Source organism: Cupressus sempervirens, chromosome 8, assembly GCF_028749045.1.
Source record: "Cupressus sempervirens isolate cs-2001-9-10 chromosome 8, ASM2874904v1, whole genome shotgun sequence".
Lineage (NCBI taxonomy): Eukaryota > Viridiplantae > Streptophyta > Pinopsida > Cupressales > Cupressaceae > Cupressus > Cupressus sempervirens.
The window spans coordinates 350272206-350298618 of record NC_143125.1 but is presented as its reverse complement, the minus strand read 5'-3'; the positions used below and the strand labels follow the sequence as shown (position 1 = coordinate 350298618).

The following is a 26413-nucleotide window of genomic DNA, read 5'->3' as shown; positions in this document are numbered from 1 at the left end:
CTAAGGCAGTGGCAACGGCAATGGAAACTAGGGCACAAGGAGACCTGGTTTAGGACCTTGAGGCCGAGAGTGATGCATTCAACTCTGATGATGAGCAAGATTATGAGGATGAGAAGGATGATCATGATGAGCATGTCACTAAGGTCCAACCTCATACACAAAGAGAGAGGATGGCTCAATAAACTTCCATGACCTATCTTACGCACATTTGTAGGACTGAGATATAGGCTACTATCAACCTTTCTTTTGATATATGTTTTGAACTTTTGATTCCATGAATATTGTAGATATTTAGTTTAACTTTAACAAAAAAAAATTCAAAAATTCGCATTTCTACTTCATGTGATCTATGACAAGTTGTGTATGTGTGCAAAGTAGCTTCTATTTATCTAAATTGTTGTGTATTTGATGTTAATTGGCTAAATGATGCATGAAAAAAACTTAAAATCCTTAAATATCTTTGAATTTACGGATTTTTTAATGTGTCAAGTCCTTGCCGAGTCCGGTCACCGACTCCGAGTCCAAGCTTGAGTTGTACTTGTCAAGTCCAAGATGATTCCAAGGCTTGTAACACTGGTAATAATGCCCATATTTCTAGAGATAAAGATTTCTATCACAGCTACAATCTTCAACACTCCCTCTTAGCAAGAGAGATCTTTAGCAAAACAGTCACACATAGTTGCAACCAAAAAAGAAAAAAGTTAATGATAAATTCCAATCACATAGTCTCTCATAGAAACATAATTCATGGAATCACTCAATATGAAAAACTTGCAAGAATCACAACCATCTTTCATCACAAACTCTCAACGTGATGTTGTCATGGAATCTCTTAACATGACAAGCCTGCAAGGTTCTTATATCACGGACACTCTGAACATGATGTTGTCATGGAATCTCTCAACATGACAAGCCTATAAGGCTCACAGCTAGATTACATCACAGACTCTCCCAACGTAATGTTTTCATGGACTCTCTCTAAATGACATCCAACTCCCATTACAGAATCATTCAAAGAGTTTCCAAAGTTGTCCTTACAACTATTATTAATTTCACACGAATAAGAACTCATAATCAACAAGGAAAATCACATCCAAGACTTGTTTCCAACAAGAGTCTCAAATTCTACAATATCAATAATATTAACAACATATCTGAGAATGACAGGGATTCCATAAGGACTTCCTTTGAGGCTGAATATCACCCTTTGGAAATCAAATCAACCTCTAAATCTCACTAAGTAAAATCCTCATACATAACCTCTCATTATCTCATTGTGTCCTACAATAAAGAGACATTAATAAAAATGAACTATAATAGACAAGTAAGCAATACTGTCACGCAAACACATACAACTCCTCTAGATAGCGAGAGGTAAAAAATAGGATGCAAAAATCATAATTTCCAAATATAATACTACCACCATCGACAACGGCACATGCACGGTACCAGAGAGAAAAAAACATGGCAATGAGAGATAAAGGATAGAATCATCACACAAATTATTTATTTCTTTTGTTGTAAACATTTCAAAGCACTCACCTTTACTAGTAAAAACAAGAGCATTACTTTAATATTGTCAACTGGAATCCCTCTGACAAATTCATGTGTTGTTGCAAACTTGGCAAGCAAGACGCACCAAACACATGGATTGAAACTCCACAATTTATAATTGACTCCAAAATGATTGAAGATGATTGTTAATCAACACAATTTCAAGACTTCTGTCATGTCCCCTTTTCAAATAATTAAAAATAATAATCTTTGCTAAGGCAGGCATGCCCAAAAAGGTGAAGTTTCGGAAAAAGGGGATAATCTTTGGAAGCTAATGGACTAATAAATGAAAATTATTAGTAAAATATGTTTTATTAACCCCTCTTGGACGTGAGTTAGGGTTATGCCCTCTTTTAAGGGGTTTGGAGGCATTCTGGGCTCATTCCAGAACTTGATTTTTGCGCATTGCTTTGTTGTTCCTCAGAGGATGCTAAACCTGTGGAGGAGACCCAAGAACGGGAGTTTGCAGGTTTCCAGGAAGGCTAAGGAAGGGAGTTTGAAGCCATTCCATGTGCATGCTCATGCAGAGTTTGCCTTTGTGCTGAACAGTGCAAATTTATGGGTTTTCAGGTGTATTTTTTGTAAGAGTTTGGTGTTTCCGGTTGAGTATTTCATATCAGTTTGGGTCGCTGCTTTATATCAGACTTTTAAATGTTAAAATAGAGCTGAATATATGTATTTGGATATGATTATACTTCTGTGATAGATTATGAAATTTTTGTGGTGATTCCGAGCTATTTTGTGCTATTTTCGGGAGCTCGATGAGTATTGTTTTTGTCCTCCGTTTGGGAGCTATTGTGTGCATGTTATACAGATCTGGAAATGTCATTTTATAGGCTGTTATGCTGCTCAAATTTCTGTAAAAATGTCCACTTTCAGATTTATTAATAATAGGTTAAGCTGTGAAGCTTTTGGCACTATTTCTCGCATACCCGATTTGGGGTTTATTGAGAAATTGGTGGATCTTTGAAATATTGGTTGTTTGATTTTAAAGATCTGATTTGAGGCTTGAAATATCATATAAAGTCAGAGAAAGGGACATTACAACTTCCATCAAATGCCAACCAAGGACTAGCGTGAATTCAATATTGTATCCATAGATCACAATACGTCATTGCAACAATATAGGGCATTCATCAATGATGATAAGAAAGAGCCTTACTAAATAAAGATGGGGTCAAAACAAAAAAATAATATAGCCTATAAATGGTTGAAATATCCCTGAAGTACGAAAGGAATTGACTTAGTTGTGGAAAAGAACTGACTTACTTGTAGTGACATGGGGCTAGAGTAAGAAAAAACTCCAACTGCTTCCCTATTCACTAAACTTGAATTGTTGAGAAAAAGCATTGCATGTGCCTGGGCTAGGCAATCCGTAGTGATGGCAAGGAGGTGCTCTACACTGAGTCGCATAATACTCGATCATCTCTCCCTCAATGTGTGCTACTAATGAATAACAAAATGTTGTTTTAACACATTCTTCCATCATGAAAGATGCAAACTTCCTCCATATTTTGATTTAAATGAGAAGGTGCCACCCAATATGCTTGATTCCCTCAGCAACAAAAACACCATTTTATGATTGCCCCTTCATATCGGGCTTTGATACCATGTTAAGTAAAGCCCAAAAATCAAGATAAACAACTCTTAAGAGGAGAAAGAAAAATCCATAAAAGGAACACAAGACTACACAAGTAAAACCCTTCCACTTGAAGGGAAAAACCTTGCCAAACAATCAAAAATCACCTTTAGTTATCAAGAAAATGTTCAAGTGTACAATGTTTTTCGCTTGATGCGATATATATAACAAATAGAGAGACTCTTTACAGTACAACCGAAGATCTCTTCCATTTCCGGAAACATGACTCAGTGTATTTGTTATATGCATGCCTCAATGCATCTGATAAGACACTCTCTATTTTCATATTATCTTAATTATTATCATTAATGTCTTGTTCACCTGAAGGTAACCATAATGGTAATAAAGCCCATATTTCTAGAGATAAAGATCTCTATCACAACTACAATCATTTTGGAGACCAAAAAGCCCAACATATGCATTAACATTTCAAAAACCTCTTATTGAAGAAGTAATCACGTGTTTTTGGGAAAGAATAACACATGCTTTTTATAATGCATATGCTTTTGGGTTCAAATTCCCCACCCATTAATAAACTTTAAAAATGCAATAACATGTGCTTTTAGGGTCGAATTCCCCACTTATAAGCACTTAAATGATAAACTAACATGTTATTGCGTTAAAAAAGTCCACTTATATACATTTAGGACTAGTATTTATTGGCAATGGTGTTTTAATACATCTTTTGTATGTGGATATATACTTTGAGTGATAAAAAACCCATCTTTATGCTTCTTAGAAGGCTCGTGTAATTATATTTAATAAAAAGCTATAATTTTTAATAAAGTATCACAAAAATAGACTTAAAAAGACTAAATTTTCATAAAACATTAAACAGTATAGTTAAATCTAACTTAGAATGAGCTAAACTTTTTAAATGAATGTCAAAATCCACTTTCAATATTTAAAATTATTTTATTTCATGCAATTTCCAATAAAAAGCTCACTTTTGGATTTTCTAATCACGTCGTCTTGTCACCTTAAAAAACCTCATCTTTTCCTTCATAACTTGAGCTAGACAACTCCATTTGAGGCCTACGTTAGCTCGAAATGAGTGAGATTGCAAGGGCTATTATCAGAAGGCAAAAATATGACTCAAAACTACTTTCAACAAAAATAAAAATGAAGAAAAGACATGAAAGTTTACCAAAAATCAAGCATTTACAATTAGAGAAGAAAAACTCTTTCTCACAAAAACATTGGGGATTAAAATTGATGGAAATCTTCAAAAGAAACACACAGATAAAGTTACAGAGTACAATTCAAGGATAACGAATTGCACTAATCACGCTTTTAACAATACGTTAAAACAAAAAGGTTATACCTATGAATTCATGAGAAAATTGAGGACAACACTATGTCGATATTGGTCAAGCTAAGAGTGAAAGGTCATGCAAGGAAGCCCGTGCAGAGTAGATCATCATGAACCATAATTGATATACAAATATCCTATTCAATTGTTGTTAATCAATAATTAAGTATTTAATTTTTTTATGCGTAACAATAATTAATATTAATAGTGCGTTGGTTAGTCAACAATTTAACTAGAACATCATTAAAACATACATATATATATTATAGATAACATACTATTATATTATTAGTTAAAATCATTGAACCAATATTACTAATTAAAATAGTTCCTTAATCTAATTTGTCTATAATATTAATCAATCAATATAAAACTAATATTGATCCATAATATAATTTTAGTTTGTATATATATAATCAATGTCATTAATCCTCTCGTAATTACTAACCCTAATGCGGATGGTAGAATTACTATGCTCAGGTAAAAATAGTCTCCAAGAAGCTCCCTCATGAACTAAAAACACTCTCCTCTTAGTTGTGTTAGTGACTGAATAAAGAATTAGTTAAGTCTATATTACTATCGCACATGGTTGTCATGCATTTGAATATGAGGTTATAGATTTTCAATGGATAATATACATTATTAAGCATCCATGACAATTTATAAATAGCTTAATATATCGGAAGTTATCATAGTTAAGCTTGTTTCTCTAGTTCTCTCATAAACTCAACCCTAAGGAAAGTGTGGATTTACTTGTCACATGGTGCTTGACACCAATTCATTCTCTTGATTTACTCCATCTCTTCCTCCGCAACACCAACTCTCAACTCCTATCTCTCCTTACACTACACTATCAATCTTTGGGGCTATTGCAAGAAATTACAAATAGGTTCTGAATATATTAGTAACTCATATAATATATATATATATATATATATATATATACACACCGAGTAACAGAGTAGAAGATTAAAATAATTTTGATGCACATGTCGAGTGATGCTAGTGTCAACTGAGCCTCAATAAGTGTTAAGTAAAGTTAGTGTTGACCGAGCATCAATATTGACCGACTGATTGTGTATCCACCGAGCAAGAATTTTAATAGGATGTGTGTGTGTGTGTGTGTGTGTGTGTGTGTGTATATTATGAGTCACTAATATATTCATAACCTATTTGTAATTTCTTGCGATAGCCCAAAAGGTTGATAGTGTTGTGTATGGAGAGATAGGAGTTGAGAGTTGGTGTTGCGTAGGAAGAGATGGAGTAAATCAAGAGAATGGATTGGTGTCAAGCGCCATGTGACAAGTAAATCCACACTTTCCTTAGGGTTGAGTTTAGGAGAGAACTAGGGAACCCAGCTTAACTATGTTAACTTCCAATATATTAAGCTATTTATAAATTCTCATGGATGCTTAATAATGTATATTATATTATTTTCCATTGCAAATCTATAACCTCATATTCAAAGGCATGACAACCATGTGTGATAGTAATATATACTTAACTAATTCTTTATTCAGTCACTAACAGAACTGAGAGGAAAGTGTTTCTAGTTCATGAGGGAGCCTCTTGGAAACTATTTTTACCTGAGCATAGTAATTCTACCATCCACATTAGGATTAGTAATTACGAGAGGACTAAGGTATTAAAGCTTAAGTATGTATTGTTTCTATAAAGAAGTAGATGCATAATGAAATATAATAATTATAGGAAATTAACATTCCCTTTTATTAAAATATTTCAATCCCTAAGACTCAATCCCTAAATTAAGTACTTTAGAAAAAATTAAGGCCTTATTTGGGGTCATTACAAAGATTAGGAAAGCTGCACTAGGAAAGGAATACTCCATATCAAGAAGTATCACAAGCATAGAATAACTTCTAGCAATTTCATTAGTGATTTCATAATTGAATTCAACCAAAAGACAGACACAAAGGATACCAACCCAAATACACTCTCTACTCCCCACTCATTGGTGTGGGGTAATAAAAAATGCTTTCATAATCATTTGCAACAAAACCAAAGATGACATATCAATCTCCTAAATTGTGGAGGACCAAATGCATTCCTAGGTGGATACAACAACTATGAATGAATGAAAATATACCAATAGCATTTTCATGTTAAATGAGAAAGTACTTGTGTACGAATACTCCACAATTTAGCTGTCCCTTGAACAAACCAAAGCATTATGAAATGCATTTATTAATAATCAATTTGAAGTGATAAAACAACACCATATGAAACAAAAAAAGAAAGGCAACTCTAAGAAACACAAAATGTGAAAATTGCATCAGTGCCTTCTGCACACGATTAAAATCAGTTATATTGTAATTAAGCACCAGTCTCTTCAATCCACTTCCAAAATCCAACAAAGCCAATTAGCTTGTTTTCTCTATCCTTATTGCCGAACTACGATGTGATGTTGAAAATTATATGTGAGGTAAGAATGTATACAAAGTGAAACTAAAGGTTGTCAAAAATGGGTAAGGACATTCAGAAAAAGGTGGAATCATCTGGCTAGTCTCATCTATCAATTGATTCAATTCACTTCCAACTTCTTAAGAAGACAAAACAAAGTTCAATTTTTCCCAATCCTTACAGAAAATCAGCCATGTAAGGGTGTTTATCATCTATGAGGGAAGACTAACAGAACACTGTTGTAATATTATCACAAGCCCTAAGCAGAAAACTTTCCAGCTGATATCGCGACATTAAGTTTAATTTCTTCATCTAACATAAGTTTGACAGAAAACAGCAAATAAGAGATGTCAAGGAAATAGAAAGATCCATTCCAAAGATTCCATACATGTCATTTTAACCATGTTTATGGATCATAGACCCTATTTATGTGAATCATCTGGGAAAGAAAAATGAAAAAGCATCATGCTTGACATGAAATATTTAAGTTACAAATATTATTGTAATATTTGAGGAGCAAAGATCACATCGAGAAATTCCATAATCACAGTCCATAAAAGGGACTGCATTTTCAACTATAAGACCGATTTCATAAGAATCTGCTTCGAAAGGACAGAAGCCAACAACCATTAATGTCAACCCAAGAAGCTAGATAGCACCCTGAACATCCTTTAATGAACCTTCTATTTCAATTTTTAACTATGTAAATTTTTTTATATAAAAGAAAGCACTAATTCAAGGTAAGGTTTGTGATATCAATGCACACACCAAAATAGATGACCAACAATCAGCCTTAATTCACATTACCATTATGTGAAATTCCAAGATCCCTCCCATTGCTAGGATTTAAAATCAACACTGCCTGTTCGTCACAACACTCCACCTCTTCATCAAAACTCTCATGCATTGCCTTTAGCCACTCTTGATATTCCTTATCCAGATGATTTAGTGAGAGTGGCTTACCATCTCTCTCTATATCCACGTGCACTGCTGAAAAACGACCACATCAATTTTAATCTTCAGAACTACCAGTATAATTAACAAGATTAAAGCAATTCAGTGAAAATAATTCCCTAAACTAGATACTTACTTGGAAAGCTAGCATCAGGTTTCCGCCCTAAACTTTTTAATGCAAGAGTGAATTGATGCTTGTGAGCAAGATCAGTCTGCAAGATAACCAAACAAACAGCACTTCAGAAATTCTCAGATTATATGTAGAGACAATTACTTTTCCAACCATTTAACTTTACAGATTTATATAATAGTTGAGCTGAATGACATGCTTCAAAAATCCAATGGCTGCTTTAAAGAGTCTGCAATAAAGATCTACAAGGTAAGCCTTAAATAAGTGAGCCAATCCATTTTAAATCAATGTAAACATTCATTCAGAGTTTCAATGCCTTAATTCACCAGAGCTTCACCCTAAATAGAAGTATCAGGTGCCACAAACACACATTAAATCTTCAGAAGAAACTTAACAATAAATTAAGACAATACGCCAAGGCATTCATGTGGTACAGTACATATGGTTAGATCCTCGATGTATTTCACCAATGAGCCTGAATTTCTAGGGGCCGAAGCAATGAATAGAATAATTTCCATTCTAAATAGACTACTTACAAGGGAATTAAATCCGTCAACAACATTGCAAATCTGGAAGAGAGAAGAACCCAATGTATCCACCTAAGAATATTTCAAAGCCCTACTTCCATATTCATTCCCAAAATCAATATGCAGGAATTGTATTCATCCTCTTTTAAATGTATAGGAAAGACAAAAGGCCCAAGACTAAATGATCTTTAAAAAGCAATATTTGTAAATTTGTAACATATAACCTGATTTGTTTTTGGAAATTGTTTGCAAGTCTTTAAAAACAGTGTGAACGGCTTTGATGATTAATTTATCTCAGATTCCATGCACCATAAAGAACTTCAACAATTTAACAACATGCGACATAAAATATGATGGAATAGCACTGTGTCACAATGATATCATTTGACATCAGAAATATAGTTATTTGCTGAAACAAATTTATGATATCATTATTTGATTCAATTTCTCATGCAATATGCTGCTTACAAAGCTCTTGGAAGAAAGTAAATCATTCATTGATACTTGAAAGGGATTAAGCAACAATCAGTGATATTAAATGAGTAACCATAAAAAGCAACTTATTAGAACCATTCGGACCTGATGCAGCAGCTTTGGAAAGTAAACAGTCATCAGCAGATTGTGCAGTGTCCCAAGGGCGGCAATTAGATCATTAGGCCTCCAGGCCCCAACACTCTCAGAATGCCGGGACCAATTACCCTTCACATGTCAGAAATCTCCATCCACAAGTCTAAAATAGGCAATTTTCACCATGCTTAATGCATAGACCATTTTTTGTATTAGTATGATGTGTTTGTCTAAGTTTTCACACATTATATGATAAAATGTGACACATACATTTGCACATATATACCTACACAAACATGTGTGTGTATTGTAGTGCCAAATAGTAGCTTTCTTTTCAGTTCATATTGTCCAACTCTTTTAGTACAACTTTAACATTTGTGTTGGTTATTTTGGTGGTACTTGAGGATATGGATGTATAACATTACATTATGATTTGATTTATATATATCATGAGACATTGGTTAGTTTGAGACATTATGTGATTTCAGTTGATGAGTATGGTTATTTCAATGATGATGATGTAATGTTCCAATTCTCGCTCACAAAGGCTTGGACACTAATCACTTGAATTTACAATCGAATTGGCAATGTGCAAGGAAGGCGAGCAAACTGGGCGGGGCTGAGAGCAACCATACAGTATGAAACAATGTCCATACGGTGAGTCTAGAAAATGTGGTGTATGGTGATTGGAAGCAATGGTACTCGTACGGTGTCTAGCCGTACGCTTGGAACTAATGGTTGTACAGTATGATATCCGTATGGTGACTGGCCGTACGCTAAGACAAATGGTCATACGGTGGGAACTAAAGGTTGTACGGTAGGACTGTAAGGGGGTCTGTACAATATGGCAAAATAAAAATGTGAAGTCATACGTTGTATATTGGGCAACACTGTCATCTGTAAGGAGAATGTCGTATAGTTAGATGGAGGGCAATTGAACTGAGTTCTGGTCCATACGGGTAGGTTGTGTAACAATGATTTGCAAGTGGAGGATGGAGAGAGAGACGTACACCATAAACTACTAACTAATATTATTAAATCAATGGCAAACAACAATGTAGATTTCGAACACCAAATAATGCCCGTACAAGTATGAAAGAACATTCACCAGTTGAAAAGTATTTGCAAATAATGAAAGCACTCCAAATTTGCTAGATAGAAGACGGAATAGGGTGAGGGTTGAATCCCACCAAAACCGCACAAGCCAAATAGGGAAGATCTTTCACTTCCGAAATGGCGAACAATCTTGAATTCCAATAGGAATCCGCAGTACAGAGAAATATAATCCAAAAGCATAACTACTACTACCTACAAGTCGTGCTTAAATACCCGTCGGAACTTTTTGAGGGTGTACAAAGATAGCCGACGGTGACACAAACTACAAAAACAAAAATAAAAATGGGTCCAAGATAAATTAAATCAATCGGCCCGTTACAAAGTTTAATTAAATACATTTATTTTATGATGGGGACATTACAAATGATCTATATCCTATGATGTTATACATATCTGTGGATTTATTGGTTACTGACCCCATACTTGCATGTGTATGGATAGCATGTATATTTTACATTTCTGTTTAATGTGTCTAATATGGTTAAGGGACAGAATTGTAGTAACCTACTTTGGGATCTACAAATATACATGTGTGTGTGTACATGATGGTCCCTTATGCAGGATTATAGGTACGAGACATCAATTTCCCTAAATTGATAAGATGAGTGTGCTCTATCGCAATACCCCAATGGTAAGAAAAGGGAGATAACGTTCAGGTCCAAATCCCAACTTCAGCCATCATTTCATCTGAAATAGTAGACAAGCATTTGATTTGCTACCCATCTAAATTCGTCAAGGTGACATGAATTTGTGAACAATTCATCAAGGTGACAATGAATTCATGAACCCTTCTCGTCAACATGATTATTTGCAATTTTTATTCAAAAATTCCTTGTCTATGAGTGGCGTGTAAGTTGATGTGGTGTTGATGTTGGTATATGTTACATCCCAATTTTTGACCTAATTTAAAATATAGCCGTTGAGGTTCACATGAAGTAAGTTAATAGTTAAATTGGTTATAATCCTGTGAAATAACAAGATGGTTGGTCATTATAATTATTTATAATGAATTCATAAAATTGAATGGGCGGTTAGCCGTTATGATTATTTATAACTTGTTATGATAATAGGATTTAATTACGAAGAAATATATCGAAGGGGTGGAAGCATTGTCAGAAAAGAATTAGGGATAGGAGCATCACCATCACTGGGCAGATGGGTTGAGGACCTAGCAACTCAAAAATAGGATACATCTGTGGGACCTGCATGTGCTATTTAAATAAATAATTTAATCAAAATAACTGAATTATAAAACGTACCTCAAAAGAAGTTAAATAATCTTTCGTCATATTATATGTCTATAGACGTGCATATAGATATAAAAATGATTTGGCACCATTATATTTTAATAATTTAATATTAGGTGATGTTTGCATGTACATATATGAATATAAGATCATAATAATATTTGAATTATAATAACATTCGAATTATTATAATATTCGAACTATAATCTTCCAATTCTATTCTTTCCATTTTAATATTCTTTCTTTTAATCGATTAACACTTGGCATGATAAATCAATTTAATATTTGGCAATTCGAATTGTCTTATAATCTTTCCAACTTCTCTTCCAACCTTTTTTATATTATTTTCCCTCTTTATTTCTCTCCTTTCTAAATTCGAATTTAGGATGTATTCGAATGGCTTTCTTGATAACCGATGGGAGCCAAGAAGACACAGTTTGGCTCTTTAAATGGAAGTCGCGAGGGAGGCGGACGAAGATACTTATTCTTTTCTCCCGACTTCTTCCTATTTTGTGTTTCAAACTTCCTTGCTCCATACCCAACTGCTCCTCATTTTATCTCTTGTCGGTACCTACAATACAGTCTATGGAAGCCATGAGAAGAAGCCAGGGATCCTTTTCCAAACAACCAACTACTCTACTTGGGCTACGTCTTTCAATATTCAATTCTGCCTAATTATAATACCCGTACTTATATTTCATGAGCCGACTTCCTCTGCTGATATGAATCTACATTCTTCTTCTCACGATTTCATACCGATCGGACTTTTTGCTGGAAATTCGTGAGTGTTATTTGAAGCCGAGTGTAGTAGACAGATACTATATTCACACCCGAACTCCTCATTGTTCAAGCAACTCGTTGTATACACCCTGTCGTACAAGTATTACTGCCTGTGAATAAAAGATCATATGCATTATGGTAACGTCTTCAAGCAACTGGAAGGTAGCTGATTTCAAATCAATTTGCAAGTTTTCAAACAACTTCAAATTCTTACTAGGTCATGTGTTAATCTTTTCAAATTGTGATATACCAAAGTTTTAAATCATTTTTCCATAGCAGCCTGATAGACTCGGAGACTTCTTTCCCTAAAATGAATAAGTTATAAGTTTGCTTGAATATTCCTTGTCTTTTTTATTGATTGTTCATAGCAGCAAGTTTCAGTATTCATCATGATGATATCTAGTTCGATATCTTGTTTGAATTTACAAATTGAACATCTCTAATAAAGCCCTGTGCATGACAAGTGAAAGCCAAGAAAAACATGGTTTTGATCCATAATCATTATGCCAATGGATATTAGAATTAAACAATCAAATTCTAAAATCTTTAAAGAACATATTCACATAATCACAGATTGTGAAATCTTGGAGGTATGTAATCTTCCTGAATAATTGATAGAGTTGTTTTCTTTGGGATTCCGAACACCTGAGACTCACCTGGCTGTAAAGTCAAGGAAAAGGGACGAGAGGTGAGAGAAACAAATCTGCAATATCAAAAAATTAGAATCAGATATGGCATACAATATTTATCATTTTAATATGAAGTATTTAATACCTCATGCATGATTCTGTTTAATGTAATCTCCTGCTGCCAAGTCGAGGGGTATGGTTGGATACCAAGTTGTTCAGCCTGATGACAAGGTGGTCCCTGTCTAATCCGGGTAGAGAGGGCCTTTCTCGTTAGAGATTGTGTGGGGATATGTTATGGTCCGAGGTTGGGTGGTTAAGCCCCTGGCAATGTTTCAGGGGCTTAATTAGAGTTATTAGAGTTATTTGTGGTCATTTTTGGCACAAGGTTTACAAATTTGATGGTCTAGCCTTGAATTTAAAGAGTAGCTTCAAAGGTTAGCAGTATTTCAAAATTTGTGTTTTAGCCTTTGTTGCTACTTATTCAACTAGTGAACTTGAGGTTGAGTTTGGAAAACTTTGCAAATCTTTCCTTTTGAACATATTGTAATCCTCATGTCTACCAAGTCGTACATAAATTCAATATTGAAATTGTGAATTGGTCTTGTTGATGAAATTTCAGAATCAAGGGAATTTTTTCAGATTTTATCATTTTCATTACTTTGAGAAATTAGGGAAAAGAAATATTTGCTTTGTAGGGTAGAAAATCCTAGCAAAAGACTCAGAACTGGAAGCCCTTGTGTTCAAAACTCAGAAAACTATGTTATATTTAAAACTATCAAAACCCTAGGCTTCCCTTGAAAAAATTCTACAAGAAAACAAATAGAAAGATATGAAAATCCAACTTAGCTTGTGCTCAATTGAGTTCTGACTAAAAAAAAGTATGTATATATATGTGTGTGTGTGTGTGTGTGTGTATAATAGTGTGGCTAAATTCATTTTTCTCAAGAAAAAAAAGGAAAATTATTTAAAACAAAATAAAAAATATTGAAGAGTGGTCGGGCAGCCCCCTGTCATGTCCCCATTTTTTGGAGGCGGTTCGATTTAATTAATGTAATTAATTTGGGTGTCCAAAATAATGAATATTTTATAAGGACGACTAATTAATTATTTTAATTAAATAAATAAGTGATATTAAGTTAATTATTTATAAAGTTATCAAATAAATAAATATTAAAAGGTAACTTTATATTTAATTAATTTAATAAAGGGACTTGGATTATAAAAATATTTTATAAAGTCACTTAATAGATAAAATAAAATAATGTTCTAGAAGCTTCTGGAGAAAATGGAGAGAAAAGAATAAATAGGCACCCCAGGGCTTCATTCTAATCATCTAGTTGTTTATTTCTCTCTTGATATCAAATTGTGATTCAATCACATGTGCATTGTGGAGCCTAGGGTTTCTGCAATTGACACAACTGGCCATTGAGAACGAAAACTCTCAATTGGTTCACAATTTTGAGGGTGTGAAATATCACCTAAATTATTGCAGATTAGAGGTGACATTACAGTCATTTCATCAGGGCAAAATCTGTGGCCTAAGACCAAATTTTGGAGGATCATTCCAAGAATTGATTTTTGAAGATTTAAGCTATTCGCAAAGGGTTGGAGTTCAGCATTTTATCCGAGCAAGGTCTGCAGCATTTAAAATTGGATTATAGAAACGACAAGCAAGACTCAGTTCAGTGGGACTGTTGACAGTGAAGGAAATTATCGAGGCGGGGAAATCGGGTTTACGGAGAAAACCCTTATACTAATTCATAATAGTAGGGCACCTTTAGTTTGGTTGCTGGAGTATTCATGGGTGTCAATATTTTTCTGAAGATGAGACTGCAATTTCGATAAAGACAGATCACAGGAATTAAGGGGAAATTAAAGATCAAAGTGGCCTCGATTCTTCTTACAAACGAACTCGCGTGGACCAATCTTGAGGACAGCAGAAGCATATTTCAGCTGCTTCAAATCACATATAGGTCAAAATCGAAGGCGGAAAAATTCACAACCGAATGAGTATGCTTATGATCGATTAAGCCTCAATCTGAGGTGGCGACAATTGACGGGTCTAGGGCGCACGGGAGGATATAACCCATGACACAGCAGTGGCGTCCCAACAGAATTTGGCGGGTCGGGTGAGGAGCGATCTGTATTGGGTGATTTACTAGGGAGCAACTTCAACTCAGCCACGATCACTGGGTAGTTTTTGGGACAGCCTCAGCACAACTAACCGCAGGCTTGCAGACGACCAGGAAGGAAAGCATTCATATAACACTCAAGTTCTGAATATTGCTTCTTTGAGATGGAAATATATTTAAGGATACATATCGGCTCCATTTTTCACAGACCCTCCGACCCTCAACAAACTCAGTCGGACACTTCCTTCAAGTGGTAGGAATCATCATTTATTGGCAGATCGGAGTAACTACAGTCATACATCAGCTTATTAAGAGGACGTACAGTTTACTCAATCACCTGCATCAATACTGGAGGCTACATTTGCAGGCCAGTCATTAATTTATGTTCTGAATTCATCAGAACCAGCATACGTGCCTAGCTAGTGTAGTGTTTATCTTCCAGCATTCACATTTCAAATCTTTAGGCCTGGAGTTATAACCTGTTGGGGTTATTTCACCCCCACCCCCAACATTGCTCACACAATCATGGTAGCTACCACTACATCAGGTACCACAGTCCACCACAGCTTGCACCTATTGTATGACAAACTATTGTTATAGGTAATGCTGCCAAGGCAAAATGGACTAGGGTCGATACCCAACTCCACATTTTCTTTATAAAATCATTTAAGAAAATAAAATAAATATTACTTAAAAATAAAAAAATTAATAATACAATTTTAAATTAAAATTATATTGAACTTAGTTAACTTTTAAATAATGTTCATAAATAAACTTTCAAATTTAATTTATATTTAATAGATATTAAAAGTATTTAATATTATTAAATGGATTTTTATTTTTAAATTGTTTTAAATAACTAATAAATATTGAATATGAAATGTAATATTCATTGATTTTTGGTTTCAGAAATTCTTAAATGAACATTATGAAGATAATGTATCTAGTAAAATATTTCACATATGTTATAATTGGAAAATTGATATAAATAGGAATGCTATTTAGATTTTTGGAATCAATATTTCTATTTTATCTTTTAAAAATTAGTATTTGACATGTAATTTTAATTAATAATTATTTGTCAAAATAGGTTTTTAAACATGAAACATTGTATGAACATAAATAAAGTCCAATTTGGACTTTGGAAAACAAATTGATTGTTTTATGTATCTGAGAATTATATTATGATTTGTACATTGATGTATTTATTGCATTATTTGGTGGTTTGTATGGGAAATTTAATTGCTCTAAGGAAATGTGAACCAAAGGCTCGAGAAATATTCTTGTTGGCATTTATATGTTTCTTTTGCATTTATGATATGGGAATATTTTTTATCAATTTTACCCAACCTGTTTGTTTTCATGTGAAAATTTGGGAGTGCATTTTTTATGTATAGTTTGGGAACCACGATGTGTTCAAGACATCTTTGTGAAACCGAATTCGATCATCATATCTTTATTAGATTTATTTTGAGTTATGAGCTTAAGGTAGTTTATCTAGATGTATAGAGGGGAAGTGGCTTGCAATGGGGGCCAAGTGCCTAAAGTGACCACTAGGGTAACTCATTTTAAGTTGTTTTATTAAGCAATAACTTAATAAATTTAATTGGCAAACAATAATCAGATAGTGTTTTCATTGTCCACGCCTTGAGCGCTAGTACATGCTAGGATGGGAGTGGAAAAAGATGCTTTTTGTCCTAGAGGACTTGGACATAGTTGTTAATGTTTAGCCCATAAATTAAAATAAACAACAATATGAAAAGAACAAAATTGGCACAAAAAGACACAAGGCCAATATCTTGGGCAAACCATTCCACTTGAATGGAAAAACCCAACCACACCAGCACAATATCTCTTTAATTCATATCAAAATGTTGTACAATGCTTTTCACTTGATACTATTATTGTATATAAAGAATTGAGAGACTTCATATCACAACTAAAGGTCTCTTCAATTTCTAAAAACAAGTCTCTTCATATTTCTAAATGCATGGTTCTTCGCATGATGCATGACACGTGTCTCTTCATATACTATTCTCTTGAATAAATATCTTCTCCAATTGTAAGCACAATACATAGGAAATATCTCAATTTCAATATGTAGCAAAATCAAAGATAAAGATCTCTATTGTAGCTACAATCTTCAACACTCCCTCTTAACAAGAGAGAGATCTTTACTATAGTAGACACACACAGCTGCAACAAAAGAATAAATCCTCATCACATATATTCTCATTAAAATATTGTTATCTCACTGTAACATTATTCACCATAAGAGCATAAAATCCAAGTCATGAAGTCACACATTTGACTTCCACCATGCCTACTAACAAAGGGTGGTCCACCATACCTACTAACAAAGGGTGCAAGAAGGGCTTTCACCTTAGACTTCTCCCAAAGAACAATGCATTTCGACCATGTCTACTCGCAAAGGGTGGTCGACCATGTGTACTCACAAAAGGTGGAACGAGGACTTTCACCTCAAACTTCTCCCAAAGAACAATGAATTTTTACCATGCCGACTTGTAGAGGGCGAATTCACCATACCTATTCGTAGAGGGTGGAACAAGGGATTTCACCTCGAAATTCTCTCACTAAGAACTCATTAACAAGGCATTTCACCTCTAACTTCTCTCATAGAAAACAATTCATTAACAAAATGTATAAGAATGGCTAAGGTTTTCTCTAAACAAAGACTCCCTCTCAACAAAGGTAGCTTTGCACATCACAATAAGGTAGCTGATTTCAAATTGACCAAATAGAAAGCAATTACACTACCAAACAAGCCTACAAAGACATCTCCCTTTCTCATGTAACCTCCCTTCAAGGTTGAAAAATTATTTTCTAAAGATTATGATTAAATCAAAGAAGCATCCTCATGTTCATAATCTCACCTCATCTCATTGTTTCTTGTGGCACCCTACAACCAATTGAGATCAATAAAAATCAATCTATTATAAAGAAATATCTATAGATCAATGCTAAAAAGTATCCACTATTTTCAATGATGTAACAAAAGTCAATATTCAAGAATATAAAAAACTTTTCATGATTTTCGTTTCAGATTTTTTGACCTCAGTAAAAACCCTAGCAGGATAATGTCATTGCCCAATATTTCAACTTCACATTGCTCAAGTTTATTATTGGCAAGTTTTAATGGAATAAGTGCAGTGATCTTGCAAAAACCCTTCGGTAAAGGCATAGGTGCCCAACCACACAAGTCAATTTCTTCAGTCTATTTCTTTGAGGCTCCGTCTAATACTTTCACAACCTCCTCATTTACCTCATCATCATTAGTAGTAACAGTACCACCTATCTTTTTAAACACTTCAACAAGATGTGATGTGATGTTTTTGACCAACTTTTAGCTAATATTCACTACCCGCTCCTTTGCCTCTAATAATAATTCTTCATAAGCTACATGCAACTCATTGAGATTTACAACAGCCTTGTAAGCTTGGTTCTCCTTCTCGGCATCATCCTAATTGATGCAGGAGCATCTTGCATGGGAAAATTATTGGGAAAAATATATATATATATATATTTGAAAAAAAAAAATTGAGGAGAGAGAAAGTGACGAAAATTAGAGGAGAAATAATAAAAAAATTAAAAAGGGGAAAAAGGAAAAAAAGAAAGAAAAAGAGAATTTCTATTTTCGAGGTGCATAGGTGGCATAATAGAAAAAATAAAAAAATAAATGGTTGTCATTCCATTTATCGAGGTGTGTGGGAAGAATTCTAGAAAGTTATGAATATTGTAGAAAGTTGTGGATATTGTAGATGGTTGTGGAGGACTTCTAGAAGGTTGTGGATAAGTCATGCATTGGGTGGTAAGTGCCTATTTAAGCAAGGCATATGAGCATTTCTAATCAAGCTCAAGGAGTAGCTTGAGAAGTGGAAGCTCAAGGGGAAGCTTGAGGAGTAGAAGCTCAAGGAGAAGCTTGAGGAGTGGAAGCTCAAGGAGAAGCTTGAGGAGTAGAAGCTCGAGAAGAAGGTGAAAGCTCAAGGAGAAGCTTGAGAAGGAGAAGCTCGAGATGTAGAAGCTTGGAAAGCTTGGAAGGCTTCAGGGTGTGAAAGGAAGGAGAAAGTGAAGAGTGAGTTTTCCTGAGTTTGTGGACAAAGCGCTGAATGTGAGGCAGTTTACAGCAGGATTGTGATGGAGTTGTGAGTGTAGACAGAGCGCCGAATGTGAGGTAGTTTACACTTGGATCTTGGATAAGGTTGGAGAAGAGCTAGTGACTACGATTTAGAAACAAGGAGGTTGCTTGGTGGCTTGCGAGCACAAGTTGAGATCTTGGAGGTTTCTACCAAAGTATGGATCTGGGCTAGCTTGAGTCTGGATTGGATCTTGAGAGATCTTGCAGAAATGTTAATGTAATTGGTATTGGATTTTCAAGTATAATAAAATTGTCTTCATATTGTTGCATTCTTGGTTGTGAGTTGGTAAGGGTGGTGTGGACCTTCGTCAATGGTATCAGAGCATACCGACATCAAGTGGTATCATAGCCGTACCTTCATCACTAATCCTCTTCTTCTTTATAACATTGGATTTATAAGCATGTTTTTAGCATCCGAGTATGAAACTTGGAAAATTGGCCTGGCAAGAAAAGATTCTTAAATTGCTTAAGTTTCTCATTGGTTTTTGTTACTAGTGATGCCTTTGTAAAGTTCGATCTGCAAAGAAGCAATGTTCTAGGGTTGAGCTCAACATGAATTTGAACCTCAAAGTTCAAAAGTTCAAAGTTCAAAATATAGATTCGTTGATTTGAAGGTGCAGATCCAAAGTTCACATTCAAGTTCAAGAACAAGAGTGATCAATTCACATTCAAATACACAAATCAAGGTGGTGGACTCGAATCCATGATCTCATAATCAAATTTCAAGATTTGAATATGCTTCATTCAAAGTTCAAATTAAAGCCTTCAAATTCAAGATCTCCTAATAAAAAATCCAAAGTTCAAAGATCAAATGTTCCAAATGCAAAAGTAATGGTGCAAACCTGAGATACAGATTCCCAGATTCAAAATGCAGATTTTACAGTGTAAGCTCACCAGGTTCTGAGGTTTAGGATGCGTGGTTCGAAGTTTGAGAAATGAAATTCAGAAGTGCAGTTCAATGGGTCAAATTTCACAAGTTAGCTCAACATAGGCGCTAGCTAATCTCCAGACAAAATGCAGCAAAGACAAAAAGAAGTCAAACATGATTCTTTTTCAGATTCACAAAAGCACAACAAAATTTTCTCAAAATTTTTGCTGTTTTCAATCACAAAATATACAGATCATTAAGATCAAATGCTGAAAATTTCATTGTGTTTTCATTTTTTTGAAATTTAGTTAATGATGCAATTTGTAGGGAGGATAGTCGCGTCCCTCAACATGTAGGTTAAAGAAGGTACTTTAACCTTGATGAACAGACATAGAAAGGGCCTATGATAACTGAACTCGGAAGCCTAAGTCAAGTGTTGAGCTAAGCTAAGGATTTTAAAGCCCTGTACCATTATAGTTCACAAATCTCAATCGAGTTTGTATAGACACAACAGGTTCATCTCAATTTGTGAGATTGAGTCTTAAAGTCCAACAATGCAGACACATAGCTCATGCTCGAGCCCTTTCAGAAGAGACTTTACAAGCTTGCCACATGAAGATCATGTTATTTCATGTCAAACCGAACATATATTTAGGCTATGAAGAGGTAGAACAAAATTATAATAATCAGATGACAGGTAGACCCGATGAATCAGCATGAATTAATAGGTATTACACTTTAAATTCACAAACCCATAGCCAAGTTTGAAACCATTGGTTAGAAACATCAAAGGCATCATTATGAAGAGGATCACAGTGCGTGACACCAAAAAATGGTAGATGTGCATGTGATTGAGGCACGTAGAAGGATTAAAATCAAATTACTTTACTAAATGTCATCTTGACACAAATGTTCGACAACCATGAACAAAAAATGTGGCACAGTTCGGAATTATCTTTCATTGTGTAAACTATTTGTTATAATGACATCGGGAGTCACCTATGGCTCAAGTAAGTATTCTTTGCACATCAGATCATGTCTTTGCAACTCCAAATCTTGTGCTATGAGGAGTTGCCTTGCACTCAAACTTGACACATGGGGATGTTCACCAACTGTTTGATATAATACATTAAACCCAATTATGCATCATCAAGTTATGTCACTTGTGGTGGCGGAATCATGAGGCCACCTATCTCTTCGAACACACATTCACTCAAAACTACTCCTGCATGACTCAACCTATATCAACACCTCTTGATATTGCCTCTAACATGCTCAGCTACAAACATGCATGAACATACGAGGAGATTGCATATAAAATGTTCAATCAAGTCCCAGTTTCGGAGCACATTCTTGATCAGAAAAGGAGAGTAGATGAAAGATGAGAACACGATCGCAAATGGTGTGCCATAATCACAATAATATCAAGGGTCGCATAGTTCATGATCTCGACAGCACTCGATCACCATGATTGAGAGAGTGGGTGATTAGGGAGTATAGACTTAGCATGGAAACCATGCTCTAAACCACTTGGGCGTTTAGAGCCATATTTTGCAATTTTTTTTGAAGGAAAAATCTATTTACTAACAGGATCGAAGCCCATTCTTGAGGGTCACATCCTTGAGCACCCGTGTCGATATGATCAAAGCAGTTGGAAAAGTGATGATTTCTTCAATGCACTGGTGAATAAAATCAACGACGTAGTGATTGAGTCTCTCTCCCAACACCTACAAAACAAATCTTAGATGAACAACATCTGAAACAATAGTTGTCATTTCCACAATAGCTCAAGGTTTCTGAGCTTGGGCATATCCTTTAGTAGACCCTCTCTATGTCTTGAATTAACTAGTTCCAGATCCACCTCACTGTCATTATTAAAGAACAGGTATTTAAAGCGAACATCAAAAGATGCCAATCAGTTTGGTTGCAAACTTCAACAAGAATTGGCATTACCTAATTCCTACAATTTCTAATTTGCAGTTTGGATGGACCAAATTGGAATTGGTATTTCAGTTTTGTATTCCCATTTACCCCCAAATCTTGGATTTCAATCTTCCATCTTAGTAGGTAGAATTGGAACATCAATTCCAATTCCACTAAAATGAGAAATGGGGGAGAAAATAAAATCTAAATTTTTTGAAGTTTCCCTTACCTCTCAACCTATTTCATCTTTTTAATTTCATTTTTGACAAATTCACATGTCTGGGGATCGCCAAAGATTTCTGATTTTGGGGATATTTACATTCCATGATCTAGTAAGTTCCTTCATTTTCATTTCCATTATGCATTTACAGCACATAACATGAAATTAATATGAGCGGCAAAAATAAAAGCGCAGCCAAAGGACAGAACTTGGTTGCCTTGTCGCTGCTCTCCATCAACACCATGAAATGATGATAGTCATTTCTACTGCTATTGCTATGAAATTAAAATTGTCCTGATTTTTTGTTCAAGTAATATGTCAAAATATATCTTATGTTTCACCATGGTTGTACAATAGGTGGCTCTAAATGTACATGAATAGGCAAAGGTTACATTTTTGTGTAACTAACTCAATTTATGTTGAAAACTTATGCTCATATTATGTAATCATTGCCTCCATACCAAATATGAATATTAGCGCAATTACAACAGCCTTGAATCGCAAATGCTTTGCCTAATAAGAATACAATCAATTCCAATTCGGAATCACTCTGTAGATTTGAACTCATAATCAAAATCTTTACTATTCCTCGACAGAAGTCCATGGCAAAATCCCCGATAAGAAAACTAATGGAGTAGGAAAAAGTCTCTCTGCCACATTTTTCTCATAGAGTCAGTTGTAAAGTCCACAATCTATTCCTATTGAGATTGACCCTTCTGCAACAGCTGGATAAAAATCACTTTAAAAAGTTTTAAAAAATCGCATAAAAAAATCAGATTTAAATCACATTAAAAAAGCATATTTACATCACATTACATTCGGGCCTAATAAGCATAATTGCTTAGCCAATAAGATATAGTATTTTTTGAAGATTTCAATTTATGATGAAGTTTAAACTTTTCACATATTTATTAAAAATGAAAAGTGCTATTGATCTAACATCTTATTGGCTCTATTAAAAAATAGCAAGGGTGAAAATTATTTTTTCAACCACAACTTATAAAAAAAAATTGTCCAAACTTTGGCGCAAATATATATTATCTATTTGCAATTAATGTTACTTCTTCCATCAACAAGGAAGACTCTAGAAGTTTTCTCCTTTCCTTCCCCTTCGTTGTTGGTTCTGCTACAGAAGCGGTCACCAACCATTAAGGTTAATCCTCTATCATGATAGGCTCACATATATGCTTTATTCTTTTTTCCACAATTCATGGCATTTGTACTAGAAAATTTTGGGTTGACAATTATTGTGCTCCAATCATGGAATAAATAACATGTTGAACAAGTCTTGAAAACTTTGTCTTATGCTTTTTCTCTAACTTCAACTCGTTTAATGAATTGGTCTCTCCGAGGTAAATTTTAAGCAATTCTTATGCTTTTGTTCCATCACAAATTTCTTAAAATCAATCTCAAATGTAGTTCGAAATCTATCAACATGGCCCCAATTTCCAGAAAAAGATTGATGAACAAGAAAATGGAGGGAGGAATAAAATATTCCCCTGCCGATAACCATTCAAGGAAGCACAAAATATTCCTTCCTATTACGAAATCACCCTGTGCTTATTCACACTTGAAAGAAAATCTATGTAGAAATAGTATGCATACACCTTGAAACCACAGAAAATCTATGTAAGAACACCATCAATTGGTAGTTAATAAATTCTTAGGGCATAACTGAGCAGCACAACTTGTGGCACCAATCTATTCAGGATGATTTCTTCATAGCACTAAGTTGCAACACAAACTCAATCCCCCTGACTCATCCATATAACACACCCATTCCATGGCATTCATATATTCATTTATTAAGCTGCTTCTCAAACAAAATTGGTTGTGTCGTGCCCTTCATCTATAGCTCAGGTTAGCTCCCCACTGCATATCCCCGTATTTCATTTCTCAAGTGTTGACGAGCCTCCCTGGGCATCCCCTGAAAGGTGATGTGATAACACAAAACGGGGTTATGTAGAACCCACCTTCCATTAGCTAGGGCTTAATGGCAACATGACATAAATCTATATCCACCTTCAAAAAGAATGAAAAAAAAAATGAGCAGCTCCTAGCTTGCAAGCATTAGTTCTGATTGGAAATGTAGTTTTTAATACAAATTAAAACTATAATCAATGCAAGGCAGAGAGAGACATGTAGAACACCCCAAATAGGTATGCTTTATGCAAGCAGCTATCTTCCAGCACATGCACAAAACACGATGCAATCAATTGGTACGAAGGGGCTAAGACATTGAAAGCCCATGGGCGTGAACGTTCTAATAGGGGCTACATGAAAATTGTGCAAGCATTCAGCAGGGCACATGCAACCAAAGCTTAAGCAAAGGAAGCTTGGAATTTCTGAAGAATCTGACAAACTCATGGTGTGTTATAATGTGAACACAACCAAATGAAGAGAAGATATGAGATTGAAATAGAGTACATACAATATTATCTATCCTTTTTATCTCACACAGGAACCATAGACAAGCCAAGATATCTTTCTATAAAACTTAATCCTCCAATTTTGTAGATTTGATGACCTATATATTTTTTCAAATGGTGTATTGAAAGGATTACATGTTCTGGCAGATTTCACACGCCACAATTATCAATAATCCCACATCCTTGGCTTGTGATCGATCAATAGTGATATATGGAAGAGACAACTTGCTAATTAGAATTATTATGCTCAAAATATGTTACAGTCACATGCAAGTGTAATTGCAGGCAATGGTAGTGGCTTCCACCTATCCCCTAGATCATGTGAAAAATCCTCCACTTGCAAAACAATTAGTTAGGTTTGCATTGGGAATAATTGCATAACGAATCATAGCATGACGCTATTACAAGTCTTGCAATTGTTGTGCTCAACAAACCATTACTGTGATGTATCAAATTCTAGCAGTTCAGGTGCCACAACTAAGGGCAAGGCCCCATGCGACGACTAAGCTTATTTTGGCTAGCAGTCGTCACTCAAGCTTTTTAGGAGGAAATTGTGGAGCTAATTGCCCCATGGTCATTATATTTTGCTGCTTTTTTTAGCAACCATCATAAATAGAATCTTTGAATTATGTTATTGATAATAAACTTTAAAATTAGAGAGAAAATTTGGAGGAAAAATAAGAGTGAACTCAATTTGTGGTGCCATGTGTGATGTTGTGCTATTTTTTCTCAATAAGCAATTATTGCTTATGTCATCCCCCCCCTTTTTTCTAGATTAAATAGAATTTAGAATCAACCTCCATGGTTATTGTAGTTTGTATACATTACATAGTGACTAATATTGTGAATCTATGATTGACAATACAGGAAATTAAGTCTTCATCTTGGATAAAGACGAGACAACGATTAAAAAGGTAACCGACGATATCACAGCAATTATGAAAGACGGAATGACTACATAGCCCAGAACTCAAAGAGTTACACATTCAATAATTAATAGCACTGCAGATTATACAAGCGTTGCACAAGCGCCAAGCTAATAATGATCAATCTCCAAATGAAGTCAATTAATAGATTTGGAACACAAGTGAAATATATAAGCAATGTTTACAGTTGCACACTAGGTTGGTGTTGAACCACCAAAACCACGAATTTTGAGGCTAGGGATAACAATGCCCAGCCATCTCCATATATAGGCCACCAAGTGTCTAGAAGATTATAATAGGACACATGTCCACTGATAATTTATTAATTTGTGCCCAACTAATTTATTAATTAAAATAATTAATTATAGGTCCTTTATTATTTTAATTAAAATCTAGGACCGCTTAATTAATTAATTTAATTTAATTATTACATTTAAAATTTGGGGACATTAGACATCTAGATCCTTTCTTTAGCTTCCTCATGAAATCAACTTCCTCTTCCTTTGATTCACCAATGAAACTATCGATTGCCTTAGACTCCTCCATTTTCTTTTGCACTTTAAAGGCTGCCTCTTTCTTATTGTTTCTCCTTTTTGCTCATTTTGTAAGCTGTGAAAATCACATGCTACTCATCCATTTTGGTTGTATCAAGATCGTATCTTTCTTTAATAATGGAGACTTTGGCATCAAACCTCAAGCAAACACAAAAATACTTTTTGCACAATTATTTCATCCTCAATCTTTCCTCCAAAGTCACTTATAGTATAACGACTTCATCTACAAGGAGTACATAGGCTTTAATATTTTTGTCATCCTTCATTTGTAAGCTTTTTAATTTTTTTTGTGTTTGAAACTTTTAAGCCTAGCTTTTGCTATTTCATCA

General features: G+C 34.6%; 1 protein-coding gene across 7 annotated transcripts in view; it reads right to left on the bottom strand.

Moving 5' to 3' along the window:
* GMI1 (gamma-irradiation and mitomycin c induced 1) overlaps positions 1 to 26413 on the bottom strand; it is a 393394-nt gene that overhangs the window by 243031 nt on the left and 123950 nt on the right. For 6 of the 7 annotated variants that reach the window (XM_089797668.1, XM_089797669.1, XM_089797671.1 and 3 more), the window contains exons 18-19: positions 8017 to 8092; positions 7734 to 7916 (exon numbers count right to left, since the gene is read on the bottom strand). In XM_089797668.1, coding sequence (XP_089653794.1) covers positions 7734 to 7916; positions 8017 to 8092 — 259 coding nt within the window. The remainder of the gene's footprint in view (positions 1 to 7733; positions 7917 to 8016; positions 8093 to 26413) is intronic. The other variant, XM_089797670.1, reaches the window with a different exon arrangement.